General features: G+C 36.1%; 2 protein-coding genes across 4 annotated transcripts; one reads left to right on the forward strand and one right to left on the reverse strand.

Annotated features, from left to right (window-relative positions):
- Nucleotides 1–5,654: 5,654 nt before the first annotated feature.
- Nucleotides 5,655–7,359, reverse strand: LOC116212653 (homeobox-leucine zipper protein HAT5-like). Of its 3 annotated transcripts, none has more exons than XM_031547291.1 (4): nucleotides 6,888–7,359; nucleotides 6,685–6,818; nucleotides 6,252–6,438; nucleotides 5,655–6,170 (listed from the first exon to the last, which is right to left on the reverse strand). In XM_031547291.1, exons 1-4 carry the CDS (start codon nucleotides 6,945–6,947, stop codon nucleotides 5,865–5,867), a joined length of 687 nt encoding a protein of 228 aa, XP_031403151.1. In that variant the 5' UTR covers nucleotides 6,948–7,359; the 3' UTR covers nucleotides 5,655–5,864. The 3 variants fall into 3 exon arrangements, with proteins under 3 accessions (XP_031403151.1, XP_031403150.1, XP_031403152.1); XM_031547290.1 differs by having other exon boundaries at nucleotides 6,252–6,491; nucleotides 6,888–7,358; XM_031547292.1 differs by having other exon boundaries at nucleotides 5,947–6,121; nucleotides 6,252–6,491.
- Nucleotides 7,360–11,329: 3,970 nt separating this feature from the next.
- Nucleotides 11,330–14,714, forward strand: LOC116215509 (bidirectional sugar transporter SWEET6b-like). Its single transcript, XM_031551247.1, has 6 exons — nucleotides 11,330–11,502; nucleotides 12,325–12,361; nucleotides 12,879–13,095; nucleotides 13,578–13,739; nucleotides 13,980–14,099; nucleotides 14,259–14,714. Exons 1-6 carry the CDS (start codon nucleotides 11,460–11,462, stop codon nucleotides 14,409–14,411), a joined length of 732 nt encoding a protein of 243 aa, XP_031407107.1. The 5' UTR covers nucleotides 11,330–11,459; the 3' UTR covers nucleotides 14,412–14,714.
- Nucleotides 14,715–15,112: the final 398 nt, after the last annotated feature.

Below are 15,112 nucleotides of genomic sequence, written 5' to 3' on the forward strand. Positions count from 1 at the left end.
TACGAAATAACTTCATATTTCGACCCACTCGGTGCCATTTCACACACTCGACTCTCTCACCATCAATGCCCGAATCTCATTCTCGCTTCTTCACACATCTTCTACCTCACTTCAGTCTCAAATTTCTCTTCAGTTTAGCGCTTTGCCCTTTTTCTCCCACTTCATCCACGAGCTTGTTAGTCTTTCTCTTCACACTTCTCCCTCTTTTGTTTCGATAGAAGAAAACAAATTAAGATTTGCATTTCATTTGACAGATATGAGGCTTTCCTTTTCTTTCTAATAAATTTTCATCACTTATTCACTATATAAACTGCAATAAGTTCAATACGTGATTTTTTTTTAATTCTATTGATGGCCTAGTTTTTAGAAAGAGCAGTTATATATGTGAAGAGGCGGGAGCAGGATCTGAGTATTGATGATGAGGGAGTTGGGTGGGTAAAAAGACACCGAACGGATCGGAGTATGGGTTATTTCGTATGTGGTAAGAGTCTGAACTTACTATTCATCCACATATACCTCACATTGGTCTTCTATTTAATTTTCATGAAAAATTTAAGATCATAATTGGCACTACACCGTAAACGTTGACACAAAAAACAAAATGTTGTGCTATGAAACATATTTTTCCACAAAAGTTATTTGTCTTTGTCAATTTGTATTGTTGTTATATTGTCACACGCATCTTGTTTAGGGTCTCTGATCCGAGGGATGCATCGATTGTCATACTAGCAAAGTCGTTCCTCGATTGTCCATCGAAATATGCAACATGTAAGTCCAGAGGAGAGATAAGAGTGCGTTCCTTTCGGCCTTGCACTATTTTTAAACCGGTGGATTATTGACATAATAAATGTGAGGGCATTTACGTAATTGAGATGCTAGTAAGTCTATTTAGGTGAATATATTAAAGAGTTCTTGGAATTGAAAATTTGAATTTGACAGAGTTTCGAATTTGACGCTCCAACACGACTAGAAAATGAAGTTACTGAAATGATGCCTTATCATCATTTGACAGGGATTACTTAATTAATCGCCAATTAATTAAATTAAATTAAATTAAATATTATAGAGAGATAAGGTCTAGGAAGAGAATCCACGCTGGGATCATGCAATTTATGTGCATTTTGGGTATCATCCTACAATTATTAGTAATTATTGTTTCAATCTGCCATAAATCGTATATATTTTATTAGACAAGCATATATAGAAGCTACCAATTGAGTACAAATTTGAATAATGAACCGGAACCCACCCCGTAACTCTATGGTTCGGTTGCACCGGTATTCAGTCCGAGCTAGAAAATGAACAAACTGTTGAATTGACGGACTTAACGGAACGTATGACAGTTGCATGTATGATCTCTCGTTTCGTATGCACTTTTCACAAAAGAAATTAAAGTCAAGCCTAAAAAGCACTCAATCGGTTTATAACAAGAGCGACATTTAGTGCCATGTGATCTTTTAGTTTTTTGAGATTTCGACCATTTACAAAGTTTAACATTTTTCAATTATAAGAAAAAAAATTATTTTTTAGTTATAATTAAAAATTGTATAATGGTATTTACTTAGAAGTAACTTTTTAGTCGTATAACTCTATACTAAATGCCATGAATTTTCACCGATTAACGAAACAAAGTTAAGAACTTATCGTCGGATAATTCCAAATAAACATAAATTATGGAGGGAATTGGACATATATGAGCAACACATGACCCCATGGAGCATTGAAGCCCTTGATTGTATGTATGTATATATGAATAATGCATTACGCGCGCACCCACCACATGCCATCACTATCCACCTTGTCGGTGCATCGCATTATTCCCTCATGGCTTTCTCTTTCTATTTGGGCAGCTCAAGTCTCCATATTTTAACCGCCTTTTCGCTTTCTCCTCCTCCGCTTCTTCCTCGTCGATTTTCATGCCACCGTTGGCATAATTTGCAATCCTTTTCATCCATTGTATGTTGCGAGACGGAAACCGAACATGCGAGTTTACGACTTGATCGATCTGTCGGGGGTTACAGCTGCCAGAGATGTCGGAGTTGATGAAATGCCTTACTTGGTCTGATATCATGTGTTGATCTATGTTAGTTTTGGCAATAGCTATGACGTTGGGCTCAAAAGGCCAATATCTGAAAGTCATGGGCCCATTTAGTGGGCCACTGATGGACCAAGGTTTGGACAGTCAATTGCTTTAATATTATAAAATTATTTAAGGATCACATTAGACCCAAAAAAAACAAGATTTAGATTTAGAAATTCAGACAACATGAATATAAGCTTGACAATCCCATTAAATTGTTGTCTTGGAAAAAAAAATTGGATTTAAATCAGTGACGTCACTCTTAATTTGAAATCAAAATGTTTTAAATTTGATTCTTATCGGTGAAATAATTCTTCATATATTGTACTTTTATTTCTTTTTGAGGAAGCCGTACTCGTCCATGGATACTTTTCTTACTGATTTCATTCATAAAGTTCAAAGGTTGAATGCAAGATTAAGGGTTTCAGATCAATCTATAACTGTAAGAAGAATGAAGAGAAAAGTAATAGAATCAGACAACAACCTTGGTAAGACCAAACTTGTATGATCTAATCTAACAGCTTATATCGATACATATGCTCTATGCTACTCGACGTTGACAGTTCCAGCATCGATATCTACCCGTACTCCTGCGCAAAAGCCAAGCAAATTGATGGCTAAAAGAATATTTTCATGTATAGAATTTGATCTCAACTATAAAAAGTTTTCCTCCCTTGTCTGGTTTTGCAGAACACATTGAATCGGGTCCACGAACATCGCTGTTAACACACACGATGGGTTCCACATCAATATGAATGATTTTGAAATCGAAAAGACCCGCTAAAGGCTAACGACAACTACATGAAGACAGGGGAAAGGAGTTGGGGGAAAGAAGGAACAGATTCTAACTAAGATATAAACGTGCAATGCTAGTTGAAGTGCTTCGTGAGATTGATTCGAGAGAAAGGTCAAAAGAAAATGATAACAATGGAATTATTCGAAGGCTCTTCAGATGGAATACTTTCTCAATTACCCCATTATCTGAATAATGACAAAGTTTTTCGGTTACAAAGGACGCTCACGTCCTAATATAATAAAAGAAAAATCTTAATAACTAATAAAGAAATACAATAATCCCGTTAGATATCGAACCTATGATTTCTAGATCAACAGGCGAAGACGTGCGCCACTCACAACACCTTCTTTTAATTAAAAAAATCTTATTTGTCACGTTACTTTTGGAAAATTTAGACATTGTAGAGCCACAAAAATGTGCATCAAACACAAAGTGCATGTGGTATTCGTGCTGCGCACATCTTTTTTTGCGGGAGGAACCAAATCTCTGTGCTGATGCTCTAGCCAAGATTGATGCCAATTTGCAGGATAATTTTTGTTATTTTTAAGTGATTCTCGTCGAATTTTTCTTTTGTTCTTTTAGCAGATGCTACTAGTATTCATCGTACCAGGATGGGCAGCCTTCATGCGGTCCAGAACTCTCGATGTAGTATTACTGAGCTTGTGACTTATTAACGCTATGCCTTATTTACACAAACTATTATATTAAACATTATATTATAATAAACAATAAAAACTGGTCCATAGCAGTGAGAGGGAGAGAAGTGATCTTTTACAAACTCTCGACAATATTCCTTTTATAATTTTTTTATTAAAATATTATTATTATTTATTTGTTTACATTTCCTATATTTCTTTTGGGTTTTTATCCTATATCTCATATCTGGAAGTCCAATCAGTTATGACGAATCAAGTTCGACTCGAGTTGGGTCGGTCCACTAAGTAGTAAAACTCCCTTAATCATGAATTTTTTCCGCACAAAATACTCAAATTCGACTCAATAAATAAAATTATTTGTTTATTTACATTTTCTATCATTTTTTTCGAGTTTGTATCATGATATTCAAAAGTCCGATGAGTTCCGATTAATCTAGCTGGAGTTGAGTCGGCCTACTAAGTGGTATAATATTCGCATTTTTATAAATTTTCTCCGTACATAAGACTCGAGTTCGCGTTGCTTACAGTAAATAAATGCTGAAATCACCTGAACCAAGCTACATTGGTTACACATTTCTAATTTATTCCCTTGCATTCTAAATCCTTCCAAGAAAATATTCGTAAAAGGACTTTAAAATAACATATATCTTTTTAAATTTATGACCATTTTTTATTTTATCAAATCATTATTCTAGAGTAATCAAAGTGCATCATTCTCATAGGTGTACACATGGAAAAAAAGAATGTGTGTCTTTAATAAAAAAATAAATTAAACAAATTAATAAAATTGCAAAAAAAAATTGTTTTTTCTTGCTTTTTTCTCATTGATGTTCAGGCTTTTTTAATATATTATATTTCACATAGTTTTTATAACACTTTTTTTTGTCAATAGAATAAGTTATAGCCTATTATAAAGATTTTCATTTTGTAAGATATAAGGTAAATTATTTTCTATATTTCAATGTCCTAATGAATATTAGTAATCAAAGCAATTAAATGACATAAAAAAAATGAGTTTGTAACTATTATAAATGTAAAATTTGGAGTAAGCATAAAAATATATTAACTTATACTTCACGTTAACTATATAAGTTAATATACCTTGTAAAAAGTCTAAAAATTAATAGTTCATTCTATTACTATATATTGATGTTATTATTTATATTGAGTATTGCATAAATTAAAATTACGATCTTATTGATAAAAAAAGTTCCAGTCCCACAGCATGCCCTAGTAAATAAATAAAATACATATTTTGTTATTCATTGAAAACGCCCACCGGACTTACGTCCTCTCTGGGTGAAGTTGGTTCAAGTCGGAAGGAAGCCGGCCATGTATCTTCAAGATCAATCGGTTGTCGGATCCAAAAACGCCGAGCTTTACCACATATTGAGGAGAAGGCAGTTTGAAACAATACAATAATTTCGGGGGTCGAAGCTTCCGATACACATGAATATCGACTATGGTGACCCCGACGCTCAAAGCAACCATCACATGGGATATATATAGATCAGCAAAGTCCCTTACTATCCACTGGGAATATCTTTAAATCCTCCCATACCCAGATGCTTTTTCTTTACCTCATTAACTGTAAACAGTCCTCAATTAAAAAGCTATATGATATAGATTTTTTCCACATCATATATATGAAACACGTGCATTGCTACAATGGGATATCACTAAAAATTTAATAATTAAGTCTGTTGCCACTTAATTAGTAAGGGAGTTAGTTATTTTAATTTACTAAGTCGCATTATTATTTTATAGCTTGCTTATTATATTTTATGCACTTAATTTGTCTTCTTAATAAGTTTTTCGATAAAATCCAGATATTAAAGTATCTTCTCAAATGAGAGATTATTCAATTTACTGCACCTAAGTATTTTATATATGCTAAAAAAAATATTCAGTAAATATCTTATCTATCCCGCAAAAATAAATATCTTATCTAGAATTAATTGACAAAATTCCGTCTTGCACTGTGACTTTTTAATTATCCGCTATGAAAATGTAAATTTCTGTTACATACAAGTCATTCTCTTTCGAAGGCTCTTTGTTGAGGTTAAATCCGTGAAACAATCATATATAATCTCATACTTAGGGAAAATATAGATTCAATCAATCACCTCAAGCTACATAATTCTTTTTTCTTTATTTATTTAATCACAATTTATTCATCTTAATTTAGCGCTGTGCATACATTCACTAATTTTTCCCTGAGTCTCATCAGTAATAGTAGAACGTATATAATACACGCGCGCGCACGCGCACACACAATATATGCTGGCTTAATCAATTTACTAATTTACTATGTTGTCTGATCATCATCAGATTAAGGCCAGGCCCACCAGCCCATAGGTAGCTCACCAAACATGTTACAGAAGTGGCTCTGATCATCGACACCCGAATCGTACTCCTCCGATTTAACCACGTCCATCAGACCACCATCGCCAAGAAAGTACAACCTCGAACTGTTGATGTGCCACGGACACTCCTCATCGACCACGGAGCTCCTACCGCTCCCAGTGTTGAGTCCCTCCTCAGCCTTTAATGGCGTTTCATCTATTGGAGCGACGCAGGGACCTTGCCCTGCGAAACGAAATCTCATGCCATGAAGCTTCTCATTCAAGGATGTCACCTGCATATGTAGACCAGATTTTATCCATCCCTAATGGAAAATCGCCGCAAATCGAGTATATATCATACGAAAATAACATACCTCGGATCTCAGCTTCTCATTATCTTTAACAACGGAGTCGTAATCTATAAGTAGGGAACTGTACAACGACTTAAGGTGATCATAGTTTCGTTCGAGCTGCTTTGTCTTCCATCGTGCACGACGGTTCTGGAACCATATGGCGACCTGCCTCGGCGGCAACGCCAGCATCTTTGAAAGCTCTGTCTTCCTGTCGGGTTCGAGTTTATTCTCAGCCTCGAAAGCAGTCTCCAGGAGATATACCTTTGGTTAATGGAGGTAACGATTGCTTTGTGTCAAACCAATGATTCAGTATAAGGTTCGATATGACCTTAAGTTCACGATAATGTTATTGTACCATGGCAACGACGACGATCACCGCAATAACCATAACAATAAGAACCATATCCTAAAACGACCAGAGCACGGTGTGTTATTGTAAATGAGTGAGGCACACCTGTTCGGCGGAGAGGCGGCGCTTTTTCTCTGGTGACTGATCATCGTAATACTCATCGCCGAACATCTCCTCCGGTGATCCGAAAAATGGCCTCCTATTTGAGGATTCATCCGAAGCCACGACCGATCTTCCTCCTGCAAACAAACATCAATCAGAAATCCTCCATTGAAACAGAGGAAACAGAGCGGGAGAGGAATCTTCACCTCGGAAGAGAGAATCTCCGTTCCCCAGGAAGAGCATGTTTCCCTGACAAGCGGAAGCATCAAAGACGATGCTCCCCGGCTCCATGCTACTCCTTTTCATTACGTCGGCTTGTTTCTATGGCGGATGAGGCTGGTTAAGTGAAACGGGTGAGAGAATTAGGATGGTGAGGAGGGTGAAGTTGTTAGAAGAGCCTGAGCTTGTGGCGGAAGAAGCTCGTTGTCCAGAGCAACCTCGCCGGAGTCTCCACCGGGCATATACAGGACCCCATCAATCCCTTGAAGACCTTCCCCAGCTCCTCCTCTCGGTGGTACGCTTCAAACTGCTTTTTCGACCCGAGAGATCACTCAGCAGAGGAGACAAGCCAATTCCTCCACGAGACAAGCCAAGCCCAGAAGGAACCGAAAAAGAAGAAGAAGCAGCTGCTCTGTTTTGGCTATGGAGGATTTGTTCGTCTGCAGCTGAAGTTGGAACTGGGAAGTTGGACTGCTGCTTTTATATTGCCGCTGGCGGGACGGAATGACCAAAATGCCATTTTCCTAACCATCAATTCTGAAGAAGCTGTTTACCAAATAAAATAAAATAAAATAAAACAAAAATTCTGAATAAGCTTCCATTTTTTTTTTTGGCATTTCACCTCCGATAACCTCTCATATATATCTTAATTTATACTTAAATAAATAAATATATATCTTAGCTTTTACTTGTACCTGAATATAAGAGAAAATTTTATTCTTAACTGATACACTCTTTTTTCTAAAATTAAAGCTTATTATACACATACACAAATTATCAGAATCTCATATATTGTCAAGAAAGTTTAAGATATTAAAAAGAAAAATCAGTTATCTAAAAAATCTCTATAATTGTCTCATTGATGTCCTTTTCGAAAAATCAGTGAACTCTAAAGGAATATGGTCAGTTTTATTATGTAAGCAACAATCTTTCATAGTTTGGACAAAAAATGTGAAAGTAATCTCAGAGGCGCTTGGTTGGACAAGCAAAAATTACAACGAATATATATATATATATATATATATATATATGTAAATTACACTGGCCAAAAGAGAGAACAGATGTTTGGTTGCTCAACCAGCATATTCCTCCTGTTGTTCGATCCGCATCAACTTTCTACGTGTTTGTGAATTGAAATTCATTCCCGATATCAAAGAACAATTCGATCTCGATTGAGATATCTCAGTCGTGCTTTCCGGTGGCAACCGCCATGACATTGTCAATTGTAGCATCTTTGATTACTAAAAGAAACTCTATAGTTATCAATTTTCATATAAACAGTGTGCATTTCGTATTATTTCTTTTTCTTTTTCCTATCATTTGAAATTGGGTAATTATATAAAAAAAAACATCACTTTTACATTTTTCCTTAAATATAGCATGACCTTTAAAAAATAGTATAGAAAATCACAACATTTGTATTTTTTCCTAAACATAGAATGACATTTGCAGAGCAGCATATAAATACACGATTTTTACATTTTTTCCTAAATATATCATGACTTTCAAAAAGTAGCGCATAAATGCATGACTTTTAGGTTGAACTGCGATTCTAGTGCTCTGTCAAATGTAAAAATAACAGCTAGCGAGAGTTAACGATGCAATGTGGCACGACATAAACGAGTAGCATCTGGCGCCGTTAGCTCCATATTAACTGTTATCGTCCAATCATGTGGGGTCTACTCGTCAATCATATTCTGTCACGTGGCATCATTAGCTCCACGTTAGCTGTTATCGTTACAAGTTGACTGAATAATTTACATTATGCTAAATGCGCAACTAAACCTAAAGGCCGTGCTATATTTAGAAAAAAAAGTGCAAAAGTCGTGCTATGTTTAGGAAAAAACGCAAAAGTCGTGTATTTCTGTGCTATTTTTTAATGATCGTACTATATTTAGAACAAAGTGCAAAGATTATATTTTTATAGATAATTAAGTCTTTGAAATTTGATACTGAGATGTTTTCTTTTTCGATTTCTAAATTTCTTTAAGTTCATAATAGAAAGTTGATATCCACTTGGTTGCTTTTCGAACTACTATTTCAACTGTGAATTGAACACGTACCGAGGATTAAATTTTGATGATAAAAATATTTTTCGAATTCATTTAAATTACACTAAATTTCAAAATATTTAAATTTTCATAAAAATGACATATCTCACTATTTTTAATATGATTTCCACCAATATTCCACTATATAATTCAAATAATTGAATGTGTGAACTACATAATGATATATGAGGATTAAATGATGCCGAATGAATTAAAAATATCTGTAAGTAATTAGATAAAAAAAAAGTTAAAGAAAAATTGTGCAAATGAGAATATTAAAAGTTAACATACATAGTGCATGCATAAAACTATAATAAGAGAAAAAAGCAACATATATGAATAGGTTCTTGGAGCATTTTATTGCTTAGTAATTATGTTGTTATATAAAGTATCAAATGTAATTATGAAATCAAAATTTAGTTCAACACTATTAATTTAAAATGTACGGATACGATAAAGTTTATCAATAAATTTAATGAAATAACTCATAGTATAATATTATTGGTATGTCCTAAAATTCATTAGTTGAGATCGTATAAGTTTGTATTAGTTAGAATGCTGTTGTAGGCGGAAAAATATAGAGATGATTTAATAATAATAATTTATTGCTAGAAAAAGAGAGGACAAAAAATAGGATTGAGAGATTGATTTGAACCCGGGACGTCACAATAGTCAATACGGCTCTAGTACTATAATAGCACTTACTTCATTGTTTAATTATCCACTAATTTATATTGGTCGAGACTAATTCTGTTTGAAAATCGACTAAATCCTGATTATAAAGCGTTTTCAGTGGATAAGTATATAATCTATCCACTAAAAGTTCAATTCACATTGAGTCACATCTTCGCAAAGTCTCCCTATTTCGATTGTAAAAACCTATCAAATTAAATTGTGAATTCAAAGAGCATACATTCATACATATGTATGTATATATATCTATATATATATTTTGAAGCCGAGCCCAAGCCCCAGCGTTTAAACTTCCTTTATACCATGAGGAAGCCCATTGAATATTAGCTCAATTCAGTCCATTTTATTTCACAATCACGCCATTCCATTCCCTCCGTACCATCGCCCCTCCTTTATTAATCAAACGTGAAATTATTGGATTTATCTTTTAAAAAATCTCGTTGGTTGATCACTTGATTGTGTCAAAGCGAATCTTTTTTTTTTTTTTTTTTTCATGTTTGTGATAACCTTATCTCTGATCTCCATTGAACCAAAATTGATCAGCATATCTCATGTCCAACATGAGCTCGAGAGGATCATCGCAAGACATTGTGTATATTGACATGGACAAAATTATCGAGTGATTTCAAAGTGAAAAATATCCTCTTAAAAGATTGTGCCTAAAAAATCTCACTTTTACTCGCACTAATAAATATGTTTGGACGTCAATGCTAATCCGAACTATGTCGATTCTGAGTAGTTAGGAGCTGATTTAGCGAAAGTCTAGTATTTAAGTAACCGCCTAATATATGATAAGTGGGCCCGGCCGGTCTCTGAGATCTGCCTCCCGAAAGTGTGCTCACGGCTCACGCCGTCTTCGCGCGCTCTCGAATTTTATTAAAATGTATTTATTTCAATTTGCTCCCTGAATTTTACATCCCATTCAACTCGCTCCTTGTGGTGTCGATTATTCCAAAATTGCTTCCCATAATTCGGGACATTATCGGAATTCGGCCATGCGTTCGCTTGTGCTGGCTGCTAGATCCAAGTCAGGAGGACGACTCCGTCCCAGGCTGGATGCTCATACAATGATTGAAAAGAGAATCGCCAAATCAAGCCTCACCTAGCTAGTCGCACGAAAATTAGCGAACAATTTCAGGACTTTCTATGATAAATGAAGCGCAGTGTATGGTGACACTGTCTCATTCTTAGATATAGGACTGACTTTAAGGTTCTTGTTTTCGAGTCGTCATTCTGCACCAAGATTGAGTTGGCCAACCATGGGTGATTTTGGATTAATGCGAAACAATTTCGAAAATTGGATATGGAACTTGGCAATCTCCATAAAACTTTATGTAGACACGCGCGAGCAGATTGTAACTAGCTATATGCTGCAAGACGAAACAAATGGATGCGATCGAGCTCAAAAACTATACTATTGAGGAGAGAACTGAGAATAGAAAAATAAAAATCGGGTGAGTCGAAAAAAATAAATTAGTGGGGACCTTTAATGATAATAATAATAATAATATTTTTTTTTATTGTAATTATCTGTTAATTATTGGCAAATTTAATTTTAAAAAATAAATGACAATAGAAAGAATTAAACAAATCGGATTTGATGATATCTCAAACTCCGGCTATCACTCCCTCACTCACTATTTTCCCGTTTCATTCTCTCTCTCACGTTGCATATATTCCGTACGTAATCCCACATCCCAACTTCCTCTCTCTCACTCACACCAAACTCACCTCTCTCTTCCCCGTCTCTCTCTCCCTCTCCCTCTTCCCGCCTGAGAAGAAGAAGCTCTCTCTCTGAAGCAAACTCGATCGGAGATGGTGAGCGCCGAAGCAGCGAGGAACGTCGTTGGCATCATCGGTATGAACTGTGAACTCGCATCCGCTTATTATTCCGCTGCTGCATGCGTGCTGCATGAGCTGAGTGAATGGGCCGTCTAGCTCGGCAGACAACGAGGAAGTCGAATAATCCGTTTCGTTTCCTCATGAAAAGTCCTGTGTTGATGAACGATGTGAGCTTGAGCTTCTTTTATTGTTCCAAATTCCAATCACGAGAGAGAACACGTACGCTTGATCAAGGTTCCGGTTATTCTCTTTAGTTTGGCCATGTTTTCATCAGTGTGATTCTCTGCTTCCGATGATGATCGGACACCCAGTCTCTGCCGACTGGCTGATGCCGATCCTTCATGTGGACGTATGTATTATAATCTGCCTTCGATTGTGTGAGTTCTGAAGTGAAATCGAAGAACATGCGCATGGTCTTCTCTGCTATCGATGAATTAATTTACCATTGGAACTTATGCATTATATTTATATATCAATCACGTAAAATTATATGTACGATCTCTCTCTTCGTTTGGCTTCTTCGCTATCTATTTCATCTGAACATGTGAGTCTATATATTGCTCGATAATCTGTATTGTCGACAGAATTATCCATTAATTTGCTTTCTCTCGGCTCCTATTCGTTTTGCATGCTTTTCGTAGCAGTCTCCCTAAGATCATGATTTCAAGTAGATGGAGATTGTTTTTCTTATATATAACCGTATCAAATAATTATTTTTCGATGGAATTGTGTGTGTGTGTGTGTGTATATATATATATATATATAATATTGTTATTTGTCGATAATATTTTTTTTTTCTCATGATATGATTCATGAACTGTAATTTTTTGCTGAGCAGGTAATTTTGTTTCCCTGTTCCTCTTCCTCTCACCATGGTAAATCTAAATCCCTATTCACTCTAGATCTTTCAATGACGTGACAAAAAATTGAATAAATTGAATTCATACCTAAATGTCGATCCAACTATGAACATGATGTAAACTGAGACTTTGAGAGTCCATCAATTTCTCAAATATTTCTAGTTAAAAGGGAAGAAGTTCGATTGGCCGGTTTTCACGAGATTCTATTTTATGGTCAAGTAATTTATCTAGACATAATTATTAATTATTAATTAGATTAAAAATTAATCATGAAAAATGACATTTGAGTTTTTCCCTGGATTAATTATGTTTTTCTTCCCTTGTTGATAATTTTCATATAATTGATGTTTTTTCAGCGGATACCATATGATTAATTTTGTGCTAATAACTTCATTATTGATTAGGAGCACGTGGAAACTATTACCTGCCACAAATTAATGGTCGTTTAGCTGAAACATATTAATTTTCAGGTGGGAATTAAGATCAAATTTGAAGTAGAACTTAATCTCTTGCAATTTCATTTCTTTTGCAGCCCAACCTTTTATAGGATTTGGAAGAAAAAGTCGGTGGAGGAGTTCCAGGCGTACCCATACCTGGCAACGGTGTTGAACTGCCTCATGTGGATAATGTACGGGTTGCCGGTGGTTCACCCGGACAGCACCCTCGTCGTCTCCATCAATGGCTTTGGGCTTGTGGTGGAGCTCATCTACCTCTCACTCTACTTCACGTATGCTCCCAAGAACGGAAGGGTCAGTGATCACTCGGTTCAAATTATATCGATAGTTATATATCTCCCATTTCTCCTTCCATCATCCCATGCTAGGGAAAAGTTTAATGAGAAAAAAAAAAACCGCCTATCACTTGACGCTTTCATTTAAACAATGCCAACCAGGGAAAAAAAATTTAAAAAAATCCATTAAGAGTAAATGATACTCAGCGTGAAGGCACCCCTCTAATTCCTATTTCCATAAGAAGCAAAGACAGACAACTAGCTAGGTTGATTACTGCACATCATATATATATATATATATATGTGAAGTTAATTAGTTGCGAGGGTTTTTGTCATGATCATATATACAGGCAGTTGCCGCCTGATTAATTAATCTCGTGAATCCGATCATCGTACTGGTTATATATAGTCAAATTCAGGATCAAGTTTAAAGAACCTTCGGATATCAACAAGCCTCTGAGATCAGTGGTTGTCTTTGTGTGAGTGTGGTAATTTTTTCAGATGAAGGTGGTGCTGACTCTCCTGATCGAGGTTATTTTCGCCGCTGCAGTCATGACGGGGGTCATTTTGGGCCTGCACACCCATAAGAAGAGGTCTCTTGTTTTAGGTGTCATCTGTGACGTCTTCAACATCATCATGTACGGCATGCCTCTCTCTATCATGGTACGTGAACAAAAATCAACAACTCTCTTCAATTTGTCTGGTGTATAGATAGAAATCTGCCAACATGTTTCGAGAGCCATATATAGTAGTAGTAGTAGAGTGGTTGGCTAAAGGATTAATTAGCAGGACATCGCGAATTAATCAACTAGGTGGAGGTCAGAGGCGGATTAACTTAATGCTATACAAGTTATATGTAATGTGGCTTGCGGGTGACGACAGTGTTTGTTTTGCCATTAACAGAAAAAGGTAGTCACAACGAAAAGCGTGGAGTATATGCCGTTCTTCCTCTCCTTGACCGGCTTCCTCAACGGCTGCATTTGGACGTCCTATGCCCTTATCAAGTTCGACATCTACCTCCTGGTGCGTCAAATCATACAAACACACACACACACACACACACACACACACACACATATATATATATATATCCTTATCCTTATTTTAGTAGGGCTTCTTTTGCATGCATTTAAATTAAAGATGTTATATCGAGTGTGCTGATTTTTGGCCAATGTTCTTCAGATAAGCAATGGACTCGGGGCAATACTAGGGGCAGTGCAGCTCGTCCTGTACGCCTGCTACTACAAATCTACTCCGACCAACGTAGTTGCTGCTGCGGATGCAAAGAAGCCAAACCGGCCCAAGATCCAGCTCTCGGGCTCCGACAACGTTTGATCCCCAATTCCAGGACACCGCTCTTCTTAGGAGGGCCTTTCGAAGTTTCACAACTCTTGCCGTAGTCTTCTTGTTCTCTCTTTAATTTCCGGTTGATTTCTTGCTGAGCAAGCGAAGCTCAGAAAGATGTCAATTTTTCGGAGATTCATGTTATTCGTAAGATTAGGTCGGGATACGAATGCTAGGAAGTTTTAACTAGGTTTTTGCATATAAGAGAACGACGATGTTTCTTTCGTGCCCTGCTCAATCCTGTAAGTTTCCATTAATCCTCAAAATAATTTTTATCAGTGATTCCATTGGATATTCATGAATTTTTCCTCGCTAGAAGGTTTATTTATTATTATATTTTGTAATCAAATCACGGAGGTCCTTAATCTATTAGCTGCGACTAATTCGGTTCGAGAGTGGGCTTAGTCCTTGCACTGAAAAAAAAAAAAAAAGGTTCGCCCACACTGAGAGTTGTTGGATTTTGTTTTGGATTAAAAAAATCCTGTTTCGATGACGGCTTAAAATCAATCTTTTTCAGTAGGGTTCAACAACAGAGGATATTTGTGACGACCTTACATTTAAATTTTCGATCCAGCCGGATTGCTTGTTCGTCTTTCGTTTAAATCGAGAAAACGCGACGCATATGCAGATTGCCGTGGTACTTGTCGTTGGAGAATATATATATATTATATTATATTCGTGTGATTAAGATT

The sequence above is a fragment of the Punica granatum genome, chromosome 7, assembly GCF_007655135.1.
Source record: "Punica granatum isolate Tunisia-2019 chromosome 7, ASM765513v2, whole genome shotgun sequence".
In the NCBI taxonomy this organism is placed as follows: domain Eukaryota; kingdom Viridiplantae; phylum Streptophyta; class Magnoliopsida; order Myrtales; family Lythraceae; genus Punica; species Punica granatum.

What these genes read in the sequence shown, in the direction of transcription:
- LOC116212653 (XM_031547290.1), bottom strand. Translation starts at nt 6,987, where the DNA reads ATGAAAAGGAGTAGCATGGAGCCGGGGAGCATCGTCTTTGATGCTTCC. An exon ending in GCCGCCTCTCCGCCGAACAG is followed by an intron (nt 6,492 to 6,684) that starts GTGTGCCTCACT and finishes CATTAACCAAAG; the next exon opens with GTATATCTCCTGGAGACTGC. An exon ending in ATGAGAAGCTGAGATCCGAG is followed by an intron (nt 6,171 to 6,251) that starts GTATGTTATTTT and finishes CTACATATGCAG; the next exon opens with GTGACATCCTTGAATGAGAA.
- LOC116215509 (XM_031551247.1), top strand. Translation starts at nt 11,460, where the DNA reads ATGGTGAGCGCCGAAGCAGCGAGGAACGTCGTTGGCATCATCG. An exon ending in TTCCTCTTCCTCTCACCATG is followed by an intron (nt 12,362 to 12,878) that starts GTAAATCTAAAT and finishes TTTCTTTTGCAG; the next exon opens with CCCAACCTTTTATAGGATTT. An exon ending in GCATGCCTCTCTCTATCATG is followed by an intron (nt 13,740 to 13,979) that starts GTACGTGAACAA and finishes TGCCATTAACAG; the next exon opens with AAAAAGGTAGTCACAACGAA.